The 22,634-nt window shown below is 47.5% G+C and overlaps 3 protein-coding genes across 3 annotated transcripts in view; 1 reads left to right on the top strand and 2 right to left on the bottom strand.

The window, feature by feature from the left end:
- SODALDRAFT_321466 (D-isomer specific 2-hydroxyacid dehydrogenase) overlaps positions 1-438 on the bottom strand; it is a gene marked incomplete at both ends in the record, with an annotated part of 1,304 nt that extends 866 nt beyond the window's left edge. Inside the window, one exon of the mRNA XM_028609624.1 lies at positions 21-438. Coding sequence (XP_028462399.1) covers positions 21-438 — 418 coding nt within the window. The remainder of the gene's footprint in view (positions 1-20) is intronic.
- A 17,709-nt stretch (positions 439-18,147) lies between these two features.
- On the top strand, positions 18,148-20,176 carry SODALDRAFT_329702 (hypothetical protein). The gene has a single exon (XM_028611014.1). The coding sequence runs from the start codon at positions 18,394-18,396 to the stop codon at positions 19,753-19,755; it is 1,362 nt and encodes a 453-aa protein (XP_028462398.1). The 5' UTR covers positions 18,148-18,393; the 3' UTR covers positions 19,756-20,176.
- Positions 20,177-20,543: 367 nt separating this feature from the next.
- SODALDRAFT_286291 (transcription factor Opi1) lies at positions 20,544-22,103 on the bottom strand (the record flags this gene model as incomplete). Its single annotated transcript, XM_028608524.1, has 2 exons — positions 20,544-21,883; positions 21,962-22,103. The coding sequence occupies 2 exons, from the start codon at positions 22,101-22,103 to the stop codon at positions 20,544-20,546; spliced, it is 1,482 nt and encodes a 493-aa protein (XP_028462397.1).
- Between the last annotated feature and the right edge of the window lie 531 nt (positions 22,104-22,634).

Here is a 22,634-nt window from a genome sequence, read left to right as displayed (position 1 = left end):
TTTTTTGAGGCACTACTTACCTCGTTCCCCCAGTCGCCGCACATCAACCCAGTCAAACCCGGCACCAGCACTCGCGAACACGCGCACGCTATCGGGCAGCAGGGCGATGAGCTCCTCGTCCCATCCCCCCATCTCGCCGCCGGTGCCCCAGGCGGGACGGAAGACGGCTTGGAAGTCGCCCCACCGGTTCTCGGCCAAGGCGCGCTTGAACTCGTCGCGCTGGCGTTCGGCGGTCGAGGGGCGGATGATGTCGCAACGCGCGGAGAAGAGCGCGTAGGTGTCCGGGTGGTACTTGATGGGATCGCCGATGTGGAGGACGCCCGGCTTTTTACGGGTCGGTGTGGAGGGGGTTGAGGGGGAGCGGAAGCCCTGGGAGTGGGTTGGGGAGCCGGAACGCGGTGTCGAACCGGGGATGGGGGTATTTGCCGGCTCAGCCATGGTGCAATGGAATATGCGGCGGGATGATGAGGGAGATTCGGGGGAGGGTTTTCGAGCTCTGAATTTCTATGTTGGGATGTTCTGTCAAGCAACTCGCTCGCCCGTCGTTAGTTAGGGCATTGTCGAGCAGCATTATCAGCGCATCAGACTGACGAGACGAATTTTGGGGGAGTAAGTTGAAATTTTGATAATCTGATCATGGTGCGGCATATATTGACGACTTTTGGATCTTTGGTGGCAGTGGCAGAGGAGAGGCGAAGAGAACGACCAACCAGAGTGTGAACCAGAAGGTTCAGAGCCCGCTTATGACTTGCATGAGACTGACAGCTACAGTCGGACGGCTATAGGGTCAGATCGATGCTTAGGGAAAGGGGAATTCGAGGAAGAATGTGGACGACGACCCGTTACACAGGGGATTAGGGTTTTCTTCTTCTCCTTTTTCAGTTGACTAGGTTGAGAAAGGATGAATAGAGGAGGAGGAGGAGGAGGAGGAGGCAGGGCGCCGCGGCCCAATATGTCGTGAGCTCCAAGGGATATGATAGAGATAATGCACGATCGGCTGAGGCTCCACGTGGGGGTTCCTCGGGCATTTAATAGTGGACTCCGGAGGATAGACGGGACGAATGAGAAGATGAATTTAGAGAGGAAATGCGCAGAAAAGTGGAAAGGGGCAGAGGGGGTTTAATGGTCTTTGGACTTCAGGGTCTGAGAATGTCAGGCTCAGGCAGAGGGGTTGTAGCATAGAAGAAATGGACGGTTTGTTAAGCATTCAATCTTGGTCGGCCTATAGCCTGAACTGGAGAACTGGAGTGATGATGTATCATGTTGTTGCATGGTGTTGGGTAAGGGAGCGGTAGCGGTACCGTTGGAGAGGGTTAGATGACCTGAGGTGAGGCGATGGACGATAAAGGGGCTACAGGGTACGTGAGCGGACAGTCATATATCAGGAGAGAATAAATAAATAAGGTAGGAAGAGGGACAGGCCAATTTGCTATTGAGTGGAAAGGTACAGAGGTTATATGTAGAATATAATTATATAAGGTACCTTAGTATAATATTATACCTTAGTATAGAATATAAGGTACCTAGAATCTCACAGGTCCCCCAGCTTGCCACCACGCGGTTACAATAGACCGGCCCCCTTATATCACCAGAAGACATCGACTTAGTACTAAATAACCTAATAGCAGACCTCACGAATATAGCCGATAAGGCCGCGCCGCGCCGCCGTAAGGGCACCCCTAGACGCCTATCCACCTGATACGCCCTAGATTCCACCGGGAACGCCAGGGCGTGCCACGGGCGTACCACAGGCGTACTATAGTATAAGCCATAGCACGCACGGGGTACACTATAAGTGCCTTTAGTATACACTATAGCTTCCCTGGGTTATACCCGGGTTCCTATACGTAAGAGCCGAGGATTCCACGGGGTTTACCCGTGGGATACTTAAGTCCCGGGGGCGCGCCCCCTTAGCTTAGAGAAGATATCTTTATTACACCTTATATTTTACAGTAAAGGTCACCCCTTAAGAAAAGCCTGGCTTATAGGTCCTATAGTACTAGCTAGCTAGGGATTTACCGGTTAGGTATATTACATAGTAGTAACTAAGCTTTTAGGTAAGGTTTGTATACCGCCGCCCGGCGCGAACTATATATACTAAGACTAAATAGGTATAACCGCTCGCGCTAGGCGAAGACGCCTCCCCTTTAATAGGTTTAGGCGTAGAGTAATAAAGGGAACCACTATTAAGTATAGGAATAATAACTATACTAACCTATACTAGCTATAGAACCTAAGCTTCGACACCGCGATAACCTTCCTAATAATCACTAATCGGCGTAGGCGATCTTACTAACCTATACCGACGCTAACCGTTCTTAACGATCGCTAAAGGGCGTAGGATAGCGATTATACTATCCTATATACTAGCGTCCTCCGTAGGACTAAAGCCCCGATAAAGACCACGGGGCGTATTAACCTCCCCCCCCCCCCCCCTAATCGCCTCCCCTTTACTAGGTCTAGGCGCGGAGGATATTAAGGAATCCATAGTCGCCAGTTAAGCGCAGGAATAGCGCCTATACTAACCTGTATTAGCACCTACTATAGATTCCTAGTTCTAATATAATACTAATATTCCTAACGATCGTAGCGATAACCTTCCTAATAATCGTTAAAGGGCGTAGGATAGCGACTATCCTGTCCTATATATAAGCTCCCCCGTAGTACTAAGCCACTGGATATTTTTATCCCCCCCCTTTACCGTAGCACCGAGCCACTCGATAACCCCCTCCCTTTTTTTTTCCCCTTTTTCCGCGGAGTATAAGGGGAGCTAGCCTCCCCTTACCGTAATCTTCCTTTTACCCGTACTTCGCGGAGAACGTTTTCCTCCTAGCACGGCTCGTCTTTATCCGACTAGCTTAACGTACCGAGAATATCCGAGGCTAGCGGCGTAATAACCCTAAAAGGAAAAGCGTAGAACTAGTGTCTATGCCTAAGGCTACGTATCCTAAGGCTTAGGGGGTATACCCTAGCCTCCGCCGTATCGCCCGAGAAATAACTAATCGCGAGCTATAGATTTATCGTAGAATTACTCGGCATATCCTCCCTATTAAAGGGAGGGCTTTCCCTTATTCTACTAGCCTTTATCGGATTTACCTAAAGTCCCTCCGTTATCCTCCCTAATAAAGGGAGGGCTTCCCCTTATTCACCCGCCTTTATCGGATTTACCCGAGGTCCTTTAGCTTATCCTCCCTACTAAAGGGAGGGCTTCTTTACGGCAGACTCGCCTTTAACCGTGACTAATAAGTTTACTAAGACTACCTATACCGCTGTGTCTATTATCTCCGACTAGGACCCTATCTCGGACTTCGGAATAACGCCGTAGAATACCGTGGTACCCTAAACGGCTAGACGGCCGGTCGAAGCGGAAAAACTAAACGGTAAAGATCTCTATTAATATATTCCTCGCTAAGACCTAAAGGTTCTATAGATAAATACTATCGTTTATCCGTAGTTTAATTACCGACGCCTTATAGTATAACCTAAAGGCACGCCGGCGACGAATATTATAGTCTACCGTCTCCCCTTAGCGTATCTCCGTCGCTTTATAATGTATACTCCTTTTCTTTCCCTTTTTTCCTTTCCCTTTTTCCCTTCCTATTATAAATATTATCGCCGCCTATAGTTACTAAGTAGTCACCGTATAGCGTTACCGGTTATTATCCCCCGCTAAAGGACGCCCGCGGGATATAGGGCTTATATCGCCCGGGGTAGATACTTAGGGATATTAGTTTATAGCTAAGCGGATACCGGAAAAAGCTATAGAGGCGTAGGAGTTAATTAAGTATAAAGGCCGGAAAAAGCTATAAAGGCTAAGCGACGCCTTTAAGGAGAGATAAAAAGACCTTAGTTAATCTAATAATAGCCTTAAAGAAGACGGAGGTTCTAAGGGTGCTATAGCCGGGTACTATTAAAGAACTATAAGTAATAAAGAACCGCGAGATATTAAAGAGCTAGTAGGCACGCGGCGGAACTAGAAGACTAAAGTATTATAAGGCACGCCGGTGACACGATATAAGACGAATATCACCGCCGCCCTAAGTAACGACTGTAAACGCCAGGGAATAGTAAGAATAAAAAGAACTATAACCTATATATACCTTCTATCGACTACCGTAATAACACGGTTACCACGGCGCTCCACGCGGCACTAAAAGAAAATAATATCGTGCCTATAATAACCGAGTCTTCCCTTTTCTCTCCTATTTACTACCACGATTAGTTATATTACTAACGTGGTTCACTATTAGTCCCCTAATCTCTTACTATCGTTCCTATAGTCTCCTATTTATAATCTCGTCGTCTTAAGAACGTATACCTATTTTCGATTATCCGTCTTCCTTCCTATCCACTATACTTATAAGATATATCCCCGAGTTCTCTATATCGCAGATATACTTTATAGTTAAGATCCCTTTATCGTATTAGCCTTTTAAGGACGTGGAATATAGGGAAACCTTCGATAAAGCCTTTAAAAACCCTAAGAGAATTAGCTCCGGGTTTACTAAAAAGGGGTACTTTAGGGCTATTATACTCTACGGTAGCGAGGAGCGATTAAAGAATAAGCTATTAGCGCTAAGCACTAGGTTTGTACTCTAGAAGACCGGCTATAAGACTAAGATCGCCGAATTCCGTAAATACGCGAAGGAAATCGGATACGATAACCCGGAAACCCATAACCTTGATCGAACCGTATTCGTGCCCGAGGAATACCCTAAGGTTTACCAGGTAATCACCTAAGCCGAGGTAAAGACTATTATAAGCTAAGTCCCCTAACCTAAATTTCTGCTAGATAGTAATCCGGAGCTCGTATCGTGGAACCGCCCCTAGACCTTATTTAAGTAATACCTTATAGTATAAGACGCCGACGCCCCCCGTAACTATACGGGTAAATACGTTAAAATGCCGTAATCTAACCACGCTACTAATGCCGATAGCCCTACTATTACCTCCGGCCAGCGTATAACCGTATTTATCGACATTAAAGCCGAGGCAGACACGGTAAACGTGGCGGCTAGCCCGTCGTCCGCTAACGTTTCGTAGGTTAAGAACCCTAAAAAGCTAGCGATAGCGGTAATGCCGGGTTTTATACTATAATATATCCGAGATCACGTATACCTATCTAAAGCGGTCTATAATATAGTTATAATAGAAGCTTAAGGAACCACGGTGTATATAGATCTTAAGAATAATATAGGCTAGTATACTAAGTAGGCTAATATTACTAATAAGCTTATTCGTAAGTTTATTTAAGGCTTGCCTACCGAGAAAGGTAAGGAACCTGCCCGTATTATACCCACGGTTTAAGAATTCCTCGCTATAGTACGCACGGGTAAGGAACTAACGCTTACGCTATCCACTAAACGTATTATAACCTTGGATTCTATAATAGAATAGCCAGCTAAGCGTATTATAGGTATATCGGAAAAGGAGAAGGTAATACGGGATATTATTAAGAACTTCTCTAACCGTTTACGTATCGCTAGTATTAAGCCTATAGAAAAGACGATCGCTAAAGGTAACTAGACCGTTACTATTATCCACTAGCGCTAGCACGCTATCGTACTCCATATTCCGGCCGCTAGATTTATAGTCACTATACTTAGGGAAGGCGTGGCCGTAAGCGACGTATAGAACGCCGCTAACTTACTATTACTTCTAACGATATAGCGTATAACGCGTATAGTAGCCGTTACTCCTATTACTATAAACGGTAAGCTCACGGACACGCGCCGAGGCGCGCTAGTAGATATACTTATCACCGACCGCGATAAGGCCGTCGCTATTATCCGCTATTACGTCACGCTATAGGCTATATAGGCCGAGTATTTAACTATAAACTTAAAGGAGGCGTACGCGGTGGACTACACGGAGGTAGAAGCGCGTGCCGCGGAGATTACCCTAAATAAGGCCATACTCGCTCTAAACACGCTACTCGGCTAGTAGGGAATTCTAATAAATAAGCCGTAGACTACTAACGACGAAGATTAGATTACTATACTAGACTAACTATATAGTAAGGTTTATCGGATGCTAGGACCGCCGTATCTTTACTAGGGAACACGGTAAGGTAATATAGGCGGAACGGCACGATTTTTCTTCTCCGGTCCGTTATTTACTTTCGGTAGGCGTACTAGGATTTTACCAGGGAATATAGTAAGATACGATAAAGGGTTTAGTATATTTTCCTTTTCTTGTATCTATAGGTTTACTTCGTTAGGTATATTAGGATTTTACTAGGGCACACGGTAAGATAGGAGGCCGCGGCGTCGGTATATTTTATTTTCTTTACTTCTCTCTTCTTCGCCTAGCTAAGCAGTAAGTAGTAACGGCGGCGGTCGCTATAAGAGCACCGCCGTGTAAAAAAAACTTTCCTTTCTATCCTCCCTAATTATACCGCGGTTTACTAGTATAACCGTAATACGCCTTAAATAAGGCTATCGTAGTTACCGGGGAAAGCCCGCGGGACGCAGGGCTTTATCGCCCGGGGTATTTAATACGCCCTAGATTCCACCGGGAACGCCAGGGCATACCACGGGCGTACTATAGGCGTACTATAGTATAAGCTATAGCACGCACGGGGTATACTATAAGTACCTTTAGTATACACTATAGCTTCCCTGGGTTATACCCGGGTTCCTGTACGTAAAAGCCGAGGATTCCACGGGGTTTACCTATAGGATACTTAAGTCCCGGGGGCGCGCCCCCTTAGCTTAGAGAAGATATCTTTATTACACCTTATATTTTACAGTAAAGGTTACCCCCCCTCGAGAAAAGCCTGGCTTACAGGTCCTATAGTACTGGCTGGCCAGGGATTTACCAGTCAGGTATATTACCACCCCTTAGTAGAACGCGGAGCTAACCACCCTTACTCAGGAAGCGAGGCGCCTCCACCGTAGATATATATCCAGGAAGTCCCGGAACCGATAGGACGAGTTTTAAGAAGCGGAGAGGCGCCGGGATAAGGCTATAGCGGTAGCGAAGCGGATATACTAGCGGCACCTACTCTACTCGACCGGGAAGGACGATAGCCTTCTTTAGCGGTTATAGAAATAGGCACGAACTAAAGGGGGTATACTACCGGACCCCCCGTCGGTGCTACCACTACACTAAGATAATAGCGCCTACCCAGTAACCACACACGTAAAGAAGGCCGAGGTCCTAAACCGGAAGTTCTTCCCCCCCCCCCTCCCCACTATCCCTAGGCCTTTAAGCGCGGAATCCCCCCCGGGGTAGGATATCCGCTAAGATATTACTATAGCGGATATATAGGGGCGCCTTAAGAAGATAAAACCCTAGGCGGTACTAGGCCCCGACGGACTCTTAGTAGGGCTTCTAAAAGTATATAGACCCCCCCTATACTAAAGACTTAGCGCTATTTTTATAGCGTGCCTTAAAGCGAGCTACTACCCGAAAAGGTACCGCCACGCTACCGTGATAGTCCTAAAGAAGGAAGGCCGGCCGCTAGCCGACTACGGGATAGTAAAGGGCTAGCGACCGATATTACTCCTTAGTATAATAGGTAAAGTCCTCGAGGGGATACTTACTAACCGGATTATAACCGTAGCGGAGGAGTATCGGCTCCTCCCGGAGGGATAAATAGGTAACCGGATAGGACGAAGTATAAAGACGGTAGTATAGAGAACCACGGAGGCCGTAAAGGTAAGCTAGGCCTATAGCGGCACTGCTTCGATACTCTAACTAGATATTAAAGGTAGCTTTAATACTATCCCTTATTCCCGCCTTATTAAGGTGCTTAAAAGGAAAGGCTACCCCCGGTGGCTTAATACCCTAATTAGTAGTTTCCTCCGGGACTATATAGCCTAGTTACTACTTAATAGCAAAACAGCCCCCCTATAGCACCTCTAAAAGGGTATACCGTAAGGCTCCCTAATCTCCCCTATCCTCTTTATCCTTTATATCTCCACTCTATACGAAGAGCTAGAAAGGATCCTTAAAACGATAGTAGTAGGTTTCGCCGATAATATAAATATTATCGCCTTTAGTAGGACGGAGGTATAGACGTGGTAACGCCTCGCCGCCGCGTAAAGGGTATACCTAGAATAGGAGATAGCGAGCGGACTATAGTTCGAATTAGCTAAGTGTGTCTATATCCCCTTTATAAAGTCACGCTAACCTTTACCCACCCCGCTTCCCCTTAGTACTACTTTAGTGCTAGTAGCGGAGGCGATAAAGTTCCTAGGCGTTTAGCTTAATAGGAAGCTTAATTTCCGATAAAATACTAAAAAGGTAAAAAGCTGCTTAACTACCTAGATATACGCCCTCTTAAGGCTTAGCGCGGTAGTATAGGGGTATAGCTTTATAGATGTAAGAAGACTATACCTCGTAGTAATACGACTAGTAATCGCCTATTATGCCTTAACTATATATAAGATAAGGGCCGGCCCCCGGTATAGCCCCGTAGCGGCACTTATAACGGTATAGAACCGGTGCCTTTAATTAGTAGCCGGAGCCTATAAAGCTACGTCGGTTAGGGTCCTCGAAAAGGAGACCTTTATCCCCCCCCTTAACCTATACCTCTTAAGCCTAAGTGCCTAGAAGGTCCGCCGGATATAAGAGGAGGGAACCGAGGATAAGATATTAGCCGGGGTATACGCCGTAGCGAGAGCCTTAGCAGCACCGAATCGGTATTATAAGACCTACACGGCCTTTACGTGGATAGCCTAACTTAACGCCCTAACGACTTAGACCGGAAACGCGGCCCCGAGGAAAGCCCTTATAAGGGAATAGGGTTAAACCTAGGTAAAGGCATAGAGGCCTTACACCTACGCCGTAGCGATACTAAGCCGCCCCCTAATACACCGCTCCCTCCGGAAATATAAAGGACTCCTAAAGCTATAAAGTACCATACTTACCTAAATCAGATTAGAGAAGCTAGGCCTATAAGCCTTCTTAGTAAAAGTAAGGGTACCGGGATTCCTAACCACGCGGTGTCTATTACGGGCTATAGCCCGCGGAATAGTCCCCGGCAGCGGCCGGGACTAAGAAGCATAGACCTCCTAGTAAGGCCTGTGCAATCCCACACGTACTTAGCCGCCTATACACCGTATAGACTTTTCCTTCCCTCCTTTCCTCCCTTAGTTCGAATAATCTATATTTTCGGCCTTAATACGTGAATAACTTTTAATAAGCCGTTATATATTCGAACGTATAAGATTATAAGCTTTAGTGCTTATATAGAAGGAGGTCCTAGTCACTTCGCCCCGAGCCCACTAAGGGGCTAAGGGCAGGTCGTAGAGACCTCGTGTAATAAGATCGACGAACGCGTATTATAACGCGTATAAGAAGCGGTAAGAATATATATCGCCCCTATTCACGATATAATCGCTAGCCTATAAGCGGCCTTTAAGAGGTCTCAACTTAACCCGTATCTCGTACCCACCACGCACCTAACACCCACCCTAGTTATTATACACTCGCCCTTACCTAGGCCCCTTAAAGCAGAGACTACTATACCGATCCTACCGCCGCCGCTACCGGCACCTATACTCTTATACCGGGTATAGCAGGTCGCTATTCCCGTAAAATTCAGTAAGAAGCGCACGGAATACACCGCCTAGTCCTAGGCTATACGACTAAAACTTAAACTCGATAGCCCGCTATTTCGTAGTAATAAAAAGACGTGGTATTTAATTAACGCGTGCTTAGACACCTAGCCTTAGTAGGTGGTTAGCACCTTTTTTAGTAATAGAGGCATAAACGGTGAATTTAACCTAAAGGAATTTATAGCCTACCTCGATCGCACGTATAAGGACCGTAACGAATAAGGTCGCGCTACTAACGCCCTTAGAGCGATAAAGTAAAAACCCGACTAACCGTTTACGCGCTTCCTCCTAACTTTTAAGAGAAACCTAGTATAAGCAGGAGGCTATAACTTGGTAGACTATATTAAGATATTATTCCTTAACGGCGCCCTAAATGATAGGCTATATAATAGCCTAGTTGTAGCCGACCTCCCCGATACCTACTCTGAGTAGGTAGATAAAGTATAAATAATCGTGTAGAGATAAAAGGGTATTAGTAAATCGTACCGACCGATTCCTATCGCCCGTAAACCGGCTAAGGACGCTAACGGCGATATCGCTATAAATAGCGTTAATAAGGTCGGCGAGTCTAAAAGAACCTAATAAAAACCTAACCGCTACGCGAATATCACGTATTAGAACTACTAGAAGAAAGGCCACGTCTAACGATACTATAAGAGTAAGAAAGAAACGGTGGTATAAACGTCCCCTTAAGAAGAGGAACCCGAAGACGTTCCCGAAGATACCGAAGATTCGGAAAAAGAATAGCTCTAGTACGAAATCGGGCACTAAAGCCGATAGCGTAAGAGTAACACGAGTAGGAGGAGTTTAAACCGCTACTACGGAGTAAGTTAGTATTAATCTAAGTAAGAGTTAATAGTAGTAGGTTAATAAACGCTCTTATAGATACCGGTTATAACTGCTATACTACTATAAATAAGAAGTTTACTCGAAAAATACGCCTACTATTAATCGATAAGAAGAAACGATTATTAAAAGGCTTCTTAGATAAGACTAAACCGGCTAGTAGCGCCGGTATCGTAGTCTTTACGCTAGATATATAAGGGTATACTAAGCGTATTCTTACGTATATAGTGCCGGGTCTAGACTAGGATCTTTTCCTTAGGCTTCTATAGATAGAACGTAACGATATAGCCCTCTACGCTAAAGAATAAAGGCTCCGCCATGGAGTAGCCGATATCGATATCCGACTCTAGGGCGAAAAGGAGCTAAAGGCAGTATAAGAGATCCGCACTATAGCACTAGTAACGGGGTCTATATTCGTAGGATTATATAGACGATTACGGCACTAGAGGGGAAAAAGATAGGAAGAGGGCTTATAGGCTATATCGTTAAAAGATATCGAAAAGGCCCTAAGCATAAAGGAATTAGTAGACCCGCGGGAATACATCCCCGAGAGTATTATACGCGAGTTCGGCGACTTATTTACGCCCTTATACTCTATACGCCTACCCCTATACTAACCTAGCGTTAACTATAAGGTCTACTTATAGAAGGATAATAGTGGTAACGAATAAGCCTTACTATGGGGCCTACTCTATAATATATCGTGTGAAGAGCTCCTTATATTACGGAAGACAATGACGGATTTAATAGATAAAGGATTTATTCGCGTAAGTAGCTCGGCGGCCGCTATACCCGTACTATTTATAAAAAAGCCAGGAGGCGGCCTCCGATTTTACTACGACTACCGCGCCCTAAATATAATTACTTAGCGAGCTCGCTACCTACTCCCCCTAATTATAAAGACCCTATATAACCTAGCTAAGGCGAAGTGGTTTACTAAATTAGACGTTATCGCCGCCTTCTATAAGATACGGATAGTATTAAGGCACGAGTATAAGACCGTATTCCGTACTCGGTTTAGACTATTCGAGTGGCTAGTATACCCTTTCGGGCTAACTAGCGCGCCTATAACGTTCTAGCGATATATTAACTTATCACTACGAGAGTTCCTCGATAATTTTATCTCTGCGTATATAGACGATATCCTAATCTACTTAGACGGATCTTATAAGGACTACGAAAAGAAGGTACGGCGAGTACTTAGTGCTTTTATAGACGCCGGGCTAAACCTTAACCCGAAGAAATATAAGCTTAGCGTTAAGACGGTTAAATACTTAGGGTTTATCGTTATAGCAGAAAAAGGGGTATCTTATAACCCCGAGAAACTTAAAGCTATTATAGAATAGGAAGCACTAGTCTCCGCGATTAAAGTACGAAGTTTCTTTAGGTTCGCTAACTTTTATAGGATATTTATCCGCGACTTCGTAGCTATTACGGCGCTATTTATAGCCCTAACGAAGAAGAACGCTTTATTTTACTAGGGCCCTTTATAAGAAGTAGCCTTTAAGGAATTAAAACAGAAGTTTTAGGAAGAGCCTTACCTATAATAATAGTAACCCGGAAGGAAGACTTAGCTAGAAACGGATTACTCGGGGTTCGTGTTAGGTGGCGTATTCCTATAGAAAGACGAATAAAGACGTAGGTGCGTTATCGTATACTACTCACGCCGTCTTAACTCCGCCGAGTATAATTACTCGATTCACGATAAAGAGATACTAGCGATTATAGACTACCTATAGGTTTAGAAAGCCGAGCTTATAGGTAGTGGCCGGTTTTAGATTTACTCCGATTATAAAGCGCTTAAATACTTTATAACTAAGAGAGCCCTAACCGAGCGCTAGAGTCGCTAAGTAGCTAAGCTCGCCTAGTATAACTTCGTATTAGAGTATAAGCGGGGGGCCGATAACGTCGTAGCTAACGCGCTCTTACATCGGGAGCAGGATATACCTAAGGATTCTTCTAATATCTAAGAGTAGGGGAGGTATATCTAGATAATCCCCGATATAGCTATCTCCCCCTAAGTACACCTAGTAAGGGTAATATTATCGGAGCTAACTATGGTTTTCGAAGTAGACCCTGATCTATAACGATTACAGGATAAAGATAGGGCCGCCGATAAGCGTTATTAAGGTGCCCTTACCGTAGTAGTAGCGGGAGAACGGAGGTTTCCCCCTAAGCTAAAGCTTAAAATATAGATCGCCGAGTATAGAATCGACTAAAGACGGCTAATATTTCGCGACCGCCTATAAGTGTTAGGGGACGGCGAAAATAGGGTTAGCCACCTGCTACGAGGCCGTCTTATATAAGCGATCTATAACTTAGTAATCGGCGGATACCTAAATAAGGATAACACTATTACCCTAATCGCCCGCTAATTCTTCTAGCCCGGTATAAATTAAGATATTAAAAGATTCGTGCGGAATTACGATACGTGCTAAGCTAGCTATATATAAAGGGGTATAAAGAGGGGATTACTACGCCCGCTCCCTATACTAAAGCGAATCTTCTATGATATCGCGATAGACTTTATAATAGACCTACTACCTACCCACGAGGGGAAATATAGATATCTATAGATGATTACCGACTAACTCTTAAAATCGGTAACGCTAAAAGCGATAAATACTATAGATACTAAAGCCTACGCTAAACGGTTCTTACTCTACTACTATAGGTTCTACGGAATACCGAAGTCTATCGTTAATAATAAGGGGTTAAACTAGACTAACCGCTTTTAATAATACTTTTATAAACTTATAGGTATTAAATAACGACTAAGCACCGTATAGTACCCTTAGACGGACAGAGGCCCTAAACGTATTAACTAGGAAATCTAAGCCTACTTATAAGCGTATACCTATTATGCCTAAGATAATTAGAATACGCTATTACCGGTAGCGTAGCTAGCCTTAAATAACCGGGTAAACTCGATAATCTAAATAAGCCCGTTCTTTCTATAACACGGGTACTATATAAACCCCCTCTAAGTTAATAAGACCACGCCGACCGATAAGCGCGAGGCTTCCACGCAGGACTTATTAAGTCGCCTTAAAGAAGCCACCTAGTTCGCCTAAGCCGCGATAGCTGCTATATAACTACGCTAAGAGGAGTTAGTAAACCGTCGGCGCTACTTTACTAAGAGGTTCGAAAAGGGGGACCTCGTATAGTTAGATATCGGTAACTACTCCTCGCCACGGCCCTTAAAAAAACTTACCTAGCTTTACTATAAGTATAAAGTTATAAAGGTTATTAACCCCTATATCGTAGAACTAAACGTCCTCTTATAGATCTATAACTATTTCTATATGGATTTCCTACGGCGAGCCGACCACGACCCCTTACCGGGGTAAACGATAATAGACCCCTAGCTATTACTAATCCGTGAAGGGCTAAATAAGGAGAAAGAGTAGGTAGTAAAGAAAGTCCTTTACGCCCGTACCCGAAGGCGAGGTTATAGTAAGGTTCGCGAGGTATTAGTGCGATAGAAAGGCTATATAGAACTAATATAGAAACCGCTTAAAAGTATACGGGAGATATAAGTGCTTAATAAATTCGAGAAGAAGCATGGCCTAGTATAGTCGAATAATAGGCCCTTATAATAGTATATAAAGGAGACACGGGCGTGAAAGAAGGCCGATATAGCGGCGAGGAGGATAAAAACCGAGAGCGAAGTCGTATTAAGGGCGTATCCCCGTACTACTTAACTTATAAGTAAAGAACTAAGTAAAATCCTAAAAACTACTAAAATAACCTAAATAATATAAATAGCCTACTCCTCCACGATCTTACCCTCCTTTAACTCCTCCTCTTATAAGGCTACGCCGTCCTTAGCGGTACCCACCTATAACTCCTCTTAAGGAGGAGCCGAGGCGAGCGTAACCTCGGGAGTAGCCCCCGGATTATTATTAGCGGCGAAGGGAGTCACGGCCACGTAGTGCTTATATACTCGGCGGATAGAGTAAAAGAGGTTACGAACCTTTTACAATATTATAGTAATATTATTATTCATATCCTTTAGTTTTTACGACACGTCCTTAAGCGTCTTATCTATACTACGTATAGAAGTAGCGATATCGTTAAGGGCTCGTACCACACTTACCTAGAACTTAGTAGTGGCGGACAGGGCGGCGGGCGGCGGGGCGACGGCGGTAAGCGGCGCGGCGGCGGGAGCGGGAGTAATAACGGTAGCGGGAGCGGTAATAAAGGGGGCGGTAATAGCAGGAGTAGGGGACTATGACGGATTAACGATATTCTTACCCGACTTAGCTAAGCTAAGGGCGACTTAAAAACTACTATAGGTATCTTAGAACTAGCGGCGATTCTATATAGGAGAGTTAGTATAAGGCCCCTAAGCGAAGAGTAGGTATAAACTTATATCCTCGTTATTGGTATCCTTATTTATAGTATAAGCGGTATCCTATAGAGTATTAGCGGCGTTATAGGCGGCGGATAGGAGCTATATCACTTATTAGTCACGGTTACTCTATATATAACCGGTATACTTACCTTAGAATATTTATAAGTACGGCATAAGTACTCGTAATATTTAGTATCGGCGTAAGCAGCGCCAGGGCCCGACTAATAATAATACTTAACGGTATACTCTTATTTATACCACCGGGTAGCGTACTAAGCGTAAGGGGCGAGGCGGCAGGGTCCGGGGGGGTTCTTAGGCGCGCGGCGCTTCTTTAGGGGGGAGGGGGGTTAGAGTCTACTTAGTATTAGTAACGGCCGACCTTATAATTAATAGCAATAAGGGCGGAACTTATATCGGTATCGTTATTACCCTTATAAGGGCGCTTATTAGGTAAGACGTAGTCGGATATCTACTAACGGTTAGTTACGGCACGGAACTAAGAGCGAGGGGCGTGCTAACTTATTATAAGGAGAATACAGGCGGCCTAAGTAATAAGCTATTACTCGGCGATATTAGTTATACTACTATAGGACCTACGAAGTATCTCGGGGCTACTTACAGTATAGAAAATCTAATTAAAAAAATATTAGTTAAAAGGAAGCTATGGAAAGGGAAGAAAACAGTAAAAAATGAGGAATAGTAGGAGGTTTATTTTACTCCCCTTCCTATACTATTTAGGTAGAAGGAATAACCCCCGGTTATATATTCGGCAGGTATATCGTTTATAACGAGCATGTATACCGGCGAGGAGACCGCGATAGCACTGCTATATAAGACCTCCTTTATGCTATTTTAGCCTTAAAAGGATCTCGGCTACTACGGATTACCTCCTTTCGAAGGAGCCTTTAATAGAATCGAATAAAGGAGGCTATTTTTAGATTATACGCTAAGGAGCCAGGGTAATATAAGGTCACGATAACATAACCACAATATCGCTGTCTCCGGCCCGGGGGGGGGTATATTACGGGCTATAGCCCGCGGAATAGTCCCCGGCAGCGGCCAGGACCAAAAAGCACGGACCTCCTAGCGAGGCCCGTGCGATCCTATACGTACTTAGCCGCCTACACACCGCGTAGACTTTTCCTTCCCTCCTTTCCTCCCTTAGTTCGAATAATCTATATTTTCGGCCTTAATACGTAAACAACTTTTGACAAGCCGTTATAGTGCCCCTATAATAACGGGGGGGCAGAAATAGCGGAGTATGTAGTACTCTAGTATTAGGATATAACTAAGGAAAAGCGTAAAGAGCTTTTCGGTACCGTAGGGAGACTACTCACGATTAAAGGGGATTTATATAACGTATTAGACTATAATACTAAAGCCGGGATAATGGCTAAGTGGTTCCTATAACGGAAGAGGCTTAAGGACTTTCGCCTTACCCTTAAAGTTACGGAGGCCTACGAAAATAGAGATAATACCGAAGCGAGACCGGAGTAGGGATAGAATAGTATAGCGAGCTAGCGGATTATTAATAGGGGTCTTATAAGCCGGGACCCCGGCGGTATTAGCATGGCACTAATAGGGCGCTACTAATTATTATCGTCTTCGTCGCCCTTAGTAACGCTAATACCACTCTTAATATACTTAAGGCCCTATAAGGACTAGTTAGCTAACTACCGCCGCTAAGGGCCGTAACGGGGCTAAAAGGAGGCCACTTATAAAGTATTCTAAAATCAGGTCTATCTTACCCTCTAAACGCCTTATCTAGCGAGATAACTCCTATATCTCCGCCGACGCGGTGCCGCCGCGGCTATAACCGGAAGGTAATACCCGGTTTAGGGCCCGGCTAAAAGACCGGGACGCTGTCTTTAGGCGCTCCTAGGCCTAAAAAGCTTATTAGTAAGGGGACCACCACGGTACTAAAGGGGCATACTTATAGTAGCGATACCGTTATTACTAGCAGCCTTTACCGCTATATACGTATTATAGTAATCTATAAGACGCTACTACTACTTTTTAGTAGCGGAAAGGACCTATTAAGACGATTAGGATATACCACTAAGGTATACCTATAGCACTATAGCGGCACTAGTATAACTTATATTCTTATATAGACGCCGACTATTAGTATATTAAAAACAGGCTACACTAATTCCTATAGTATTAGAGTAGGCCTCCACGTCGTTTAGGTATATACCTAAGCGCTTACTATAATATATATAATTACCCTAAGTTAGCCACTACGGCACCGCCCTAATACTACTAGGGTTTATATACGGTATAACCTGAATCGAACCCTTTTTATAACGGTTACGATTATTATTAGTATTAGCGTTATTATTAGGAGAAGATATCTACGACTATTAGCACGCTACTATAGAGGGACTACTACGCTATAAAGAGAACTTATATTAAGCTACTACTATTAATTACTTATATATATATATAGATTGATACTATACTACTTAGTTAACTCCACGCTACTACGCTACCGCGACGCTACCCGCGAAATACTTATAGTAAAAAACTATGATAGGAAAATAATAAGAATCCTAGAGGGGTTTACTAGTTAGTATAAGCCGTAACGATAAACCTATAGGACTGTAAGCGGGAATAAATCGGGAGGAAACCTATAACGAAATTATTAGCGTTATAGGAAAAAGAGGGAGGATTAAGGTATAAAGGCCTCGGGGGATATTAACGATCTAATTCTTATAATAGGGTAGAGCCTTATTCCCCCTACCTACCGCCGGATATAGCAGGAACCCACCTAGGGGAGGTAGGAGGCGCCTACCCCCTTACTCTTTTTATTAACCGAATAGAAGGAATAAAAGGCATAATCCTCGAGGGACGCAGGGAGACTAAGGCTAAAGAGCTATAGCCACCGTATAGCGGTAGTACGGTAGCGCCCCCTTAGCCCCCGCTCCACCGATAAAGATTAGCTTAGGCTAACTTACCTAACTACTAGCCTACTTCACTTTCCGTTAGCTATTAGCCTAAAGGTAAGATCTAGATATATAACGGGGAAGAACCGGGGCTATATCGGCCCCGTAGCGGCACCTCTCCACCTAAGGAAGTGTATAGAGGTTTTCCCCGGGTTTTACCCGGGTTTTCCCCTCTATAGCTACCCGAGAAAGACCGTATAGCTTAGGAAGGCTCCTGTAGATTAGTCAGGATAGCGGAGTAAGATTAATAATAATAATAAAGGTACCTAGAATATCGTGCTGGTTTAGGATATCCAGGGAACATGTCGACTTGTCTCTGGTGAATACTTGACACAACCAAAGTCTGGAGCTGCGAGGATAATAATACACATCAAATGTCTCACCGTTCGGTTCGGCACGTGCGGCTATTACAGAGCTACCTTAATTAAGGTACCTTACCATAAGGTATGGATACTTGGTACTTCTGAGTACGTACTGTGAAACTAAACCTCACATGACCTCATCCTACCTAAGGTAACCTTGAATCTTTCACTGTCTCTCTGTCCTCCTTCCTCCTCCATCCTAAACCACCACGAAACTATCACCACCGACACCGAGAACGAGACTAATTCGCCGGAGAATCATCTTTACCCTCCCCAAAGCAGAAGGCAAAAAACAAGAAAAAGAACAACTCCACACAATGCCGTTCAGGTTCAGCATACCACGCGCCCTCCGGCGCCCCCCCATCCACACCATCTCCATCCATCCCCTCCTCGTCCCCCTACCTCTCCTCTCCCTCCTCACCCTGGTCGCCCTCACCATCCTCCCCGGCGTCGAGATCCCCATGCTCTACTCCCAATGCCACGCCCGCGCCCGCCTCCCCTCCGTCTCCTGGATCCCCGCCCTCGGCGCCCCCCTCTGCTTCATCCTCTCCTTCTTCCACGAGGCCCTCGCCGCCGTCCGCTCCCGCGCCACCCTGGCCGTCATCCTCGCCTACCTCGCCGCCATGCTCACCGTCTCCCTGGTCGAGGCCGCCCGCGTCGCCTCCCGCCCCAACTGGCTCCTCCGCCGCGTCCTTCTCCTCTGGTTGGTCCTGGAACTCGTCGGCGGCGCCATCGTCTGGCAGCTTCTCATCGTGGGATCCTTCCTGCTCCAGACCGGCCGCGAGGTGTCTCGTCACCGCAACGCCCAGAAGGCTCTCGTCACGCCCCCGGCGGAGCATCGCGAGGAAGGTGGCGAGGGAGCAGACGCAAGAGCAGAAGCAAGAGCAGAAGCAAGAGAAGCAGCAGCCTCCGCCGAAGACGCTGCCACCCCCACCACCCTGACCCGCGAAGCCATCCGCCGCAGACGCCTGGAAACCGACTCGGACGCCCTGGCCATCCCCATCGCCGTCGAGCTCGGCTTCGTCCTCCCCGCCATCATCATGTTCATCTACCACACCCCCGCCACCATCGGCCTCTGGCTCCTCTTCCCCGTCATCGTGTCCGTCGTCCGCCGCGCCGTCCGGGGCATCGTCGCCGCCATCATCTCCCTCCGCCGCCGCCGCCGCCGCCGAACCCGTGCCGACGCGACAGGCGAACCATCATCCTCCTCCCGGCCCTCCACCCGCCCTCGCGCCCTCGACCTCGAGGCGAACCGCCTAGGCCTCGCCCTCGTCTACGCCTTGCCCGTCCTCCTCTCCCTCCTCGCCCACGTCTTCTGGATCTGGTCCCTCACCCGCCGCGACGACCGCAAGCAGATGACCCGCGCCGTCGTCGACTTCCTCCAGCTCGACGCCGCCTTCATGCTCATCACCTCCCTGTACTGGCTCTTCGTCGAGACCGGCTGGAAGCTGTTCCTCTACGTCGTTGCCTCGTCCGTCGTCCTGGGCCCCGGCGCTGGCCTGTGCATCGGTTGGATCTTGCGGGAGAAGGCCATCCGCGCCGGTTTTGACGAGGATGCCGCCCTGGTCCGCCAGCGTGGTCGGGAGGGGAGCCTGCAAGGGGAGGAGGGACAGGACCGTCAGGTGACTGGCCATGACGAACCCGCCGGCGAGGAAACGCCTTTGCTGCGGTCGAGTTGATAGTCCTTGGGATTGCTAGGTCGTACTAATTTATTATTTTTATTGCCTTCCCTTACGTAGCTATTCTCACGTGCACCCACGAATCAAGCCATCGATCACGTCGCGGGCAACAAAAGTATTCAAGGATAGGATAGAATGCGAGACAAGTACGGTCCCATCGGCATTCACTACAAAGTCTGTATAGAGAAGTAAAAACACCTCTATCCAGGATCCTCTCAACCCCCATCACCCACCCACCATCCGTCCCATGTGGGAGAGCCAAAACGCGTATCAACGCCAAAAACCATCTCCCCTAATATCCTGCAAGTTAAGCACTAGAGGTTAAACGTACTTACACGCCAGCCATCAGAGAGTAATGAAGAAAAAAAAAAAGAAAAAAAAAGGAAGGAGGGGAATGCACAAGACTCGTATGAGTGGATGTGACGACAAGGCCAGGTCAAGGTTGACAAGGTGATAAGTAACAACGTAAAAAGGAGAGGAAAGGGGTAAGGGAAAATCAGGAAAAAGTGAAGACAAAACAATGAAAAATATTGCATAGGTGGTATCATACTCAGGAATCAGTGTGTCCGGTATCGCCGTGGATATCTCTTTGGTTTTCGCTCCGTCGCCAAACCCACTTTTCGTCGCTCCTGTGCGCTCGCGCCGTTCATGCTCGGGGGTGTTTTTTGTCTTCTTTTTTTTTTCGTCTTTTTTTTCTGTTCTGTCCTTTTCTTTCTCTTCCTTTCTTGTTGACCGGTCCAAAAAAATCTGTTTCCCTTTTTTTGATATATCGCTCCTGGTCACTCCTTTCAGCCCATCTTCGTATCGCTGCCCGAAGCTTGAATCCGAGACTCGGGCAAGCTCGATTCTCCATCCGCCCGCCTCTTGGTGCCGAGCTTGTCGCACCACTCCTCGGCACTCACAATGGTGCCGTCTATCACACCGCTCACCTGGGTAATCATGTCCAGGCCTTCTTTAGCTAAGACGAGCACCCGGTTCGCGCCTTCCCGAGTCCGCTCTTCCGGTGGCATCGCCGACCCGTCAGGGCCCTGCTGCTGCTGCTGCTGCTGCTGCTGTTCGACCATGCTAGCGTAGCGGAACCGCTGCGGCAGGCTCGTCAGCTGGCGGTGGACCAGCGCCCGCGCGTTCTCGGGCAGGGCGCCCCCGGCGTAGCGCGACACCGTCTCTATGGCGGCCTGCAGGTTTCTGAGGATCTCCGCCCTGAGCACCATGATGCGTGCCGCCAGGACCGTCTGGTCCTCCCGCTGCGAGCCCGGTTCCGAACCGCCGCCACGGCCATCTACGTCTATCGTCTCGCCACCAGCAGCGGCGAGGGCGGCTTCACCCTCTTGTCCCGCCGAGGTACCGGCTTGTTCGTACTGCTCGAGCGTCGTCTTGAGGTTCGTCACCACCCCGCCGATGTGCTCGTTGGCGCGGCGGAGCCAGTGGAGGCAGTATTTCAGACTGCGCAAGCTCTCGTTGCTCATGGCCACCGCGAGGCCGGATGTGGAGACCATCAGCCGGGATCTCCTCATCTCGCTCGAGGAAATGCTGGACCTGTCCCCGGTCTCCTTGTCATGTTCGGTGTAGGCCGGAGAGCGAGCATCGTCATAAGCCGGTAGCGTCTCGACGGTACTAGCGCGCGACAGCCGGCGGTCGGGAGTGAAGACGTACGAATCGCGAGGCGAGTCGGTACCGGACACGGGAGGAAACGCGCCTCCCGATGCCGGATCAACTACGACACCGATCATCTCATCACCCCTGTCGACCTTGCGTCTCTTGTTCGAACCGCCCTCGGCCTCGAGGTCGGGTTGATGCTGACGATGACGCCTTCCGGCTCCCAGGAACCATCGTACTCCGCCTTCGACGCCCGTCACTCGGCCGACAGAGCCAACTGTGTTGGCAATGGGGGTCAAACACCCTTCCACGTACTCTACGCTGGTTTTAATCCGGGGCGAAAAGTTCTTTGATGTATTGTAGGCCGAAGTAGCATTCTCAATGGTACTGGCGAGTAGGGGATGCGATGTGGTTAGGAGCGAAAAGAGAGGCTCTTGCTGCGGGGATTGCGGAGATAGCCTCGAGCCCCGGGAGGGCGCCGAGGAGCGAGCTGGAAGGGGTGTATTTCGACTGGTGGGGGAGCTGACGAAGTCTGCGATTTTTGTTTTGGTTAGCATGGGGATCAAAGCAAAGAAGAAGAAGAAAAGAAATAAATAAAAAATTAACCTACCTGCTCTCAAGTCGCCAAGTGCTTCGGCGGCCATGCGAACCTCGGGATCATCCAAGCTAACGCTGACGGATCTGCCGTTGGTCAATCGGTCAGGCGACGCGGTGCTCGTCGAATTACTATTACTGGCAGCGTCCATATCCATCCCAGAGGGCTGCTGGGCATAGCTGGGGGTATAGTAGGTGGTGAAAGGGTTCATGCTCGGCCAGTGTGTAATGCTGTGTGCCGGCCTGGGCAGGGGACGCTCGGGGAGCATCGCCGTGGCTGGAGCCGTGGCCGTAGGCGTGGATGCGGCCGAGCCTGACGGTCCGGACGTGGACGAGGATCTAGACGGTGTTGTTGAGGTGGACGCAGATGCAGACGCAAACGCAGACGCAGACGAAAGAGCAGCTGGCATTGGAGACAAAACTGGCACAGATGGCGCAGCAGGACCAGGAACGGATCGTTGGTCAGGAGGGCCGGTCAGGGAAGACAGAGAAGGCAGTCTATTGGGGACGCCATCATGACGAGTCGAGGCGGGGAGGATGGGAGGGAGCTCGCGGGTCGGCAGGTCGAAAAAGTTTAGGGGCGCGGAATCGTGAGCCCGGGCATGAGATTGCGACTGCGACTGCGACTGGGACTGCGACTGTAACTGCTGCTGCGGCTGCGCCTGCGCCTGGTAAGCCGGAGGAGCGTA

This window comes from Sodiomyces alkalinus, assembly GCF_003711515.1.
Source record: "Sodiomyces alkalinus F11 unplaced genomic scaffold SODALscaffold_18, whole genome shotgun sequence".
Taxonomy (NCBI): Eukaryota; Fungi; Ascomycota; class Sordariomycetes; order Glomerellales; family Plectosphaerellaceae; genus Sodiomyces; species Sodiomyces alkalinus.
Note: the sequence above shows the minus strand (reverse complement) of the source record. Positions and strands in the feature narration are given on the sequence as shown.

Coding starts and splice junctions, on each gene's coding strand:
- SODALDRAFT_329702 (XM_028611014.1), top strand. CDS start 18,394: ATGCCGTTCAGGTTCAGCATACCACGCGCCCTCCGGCGCCCCCCCATC.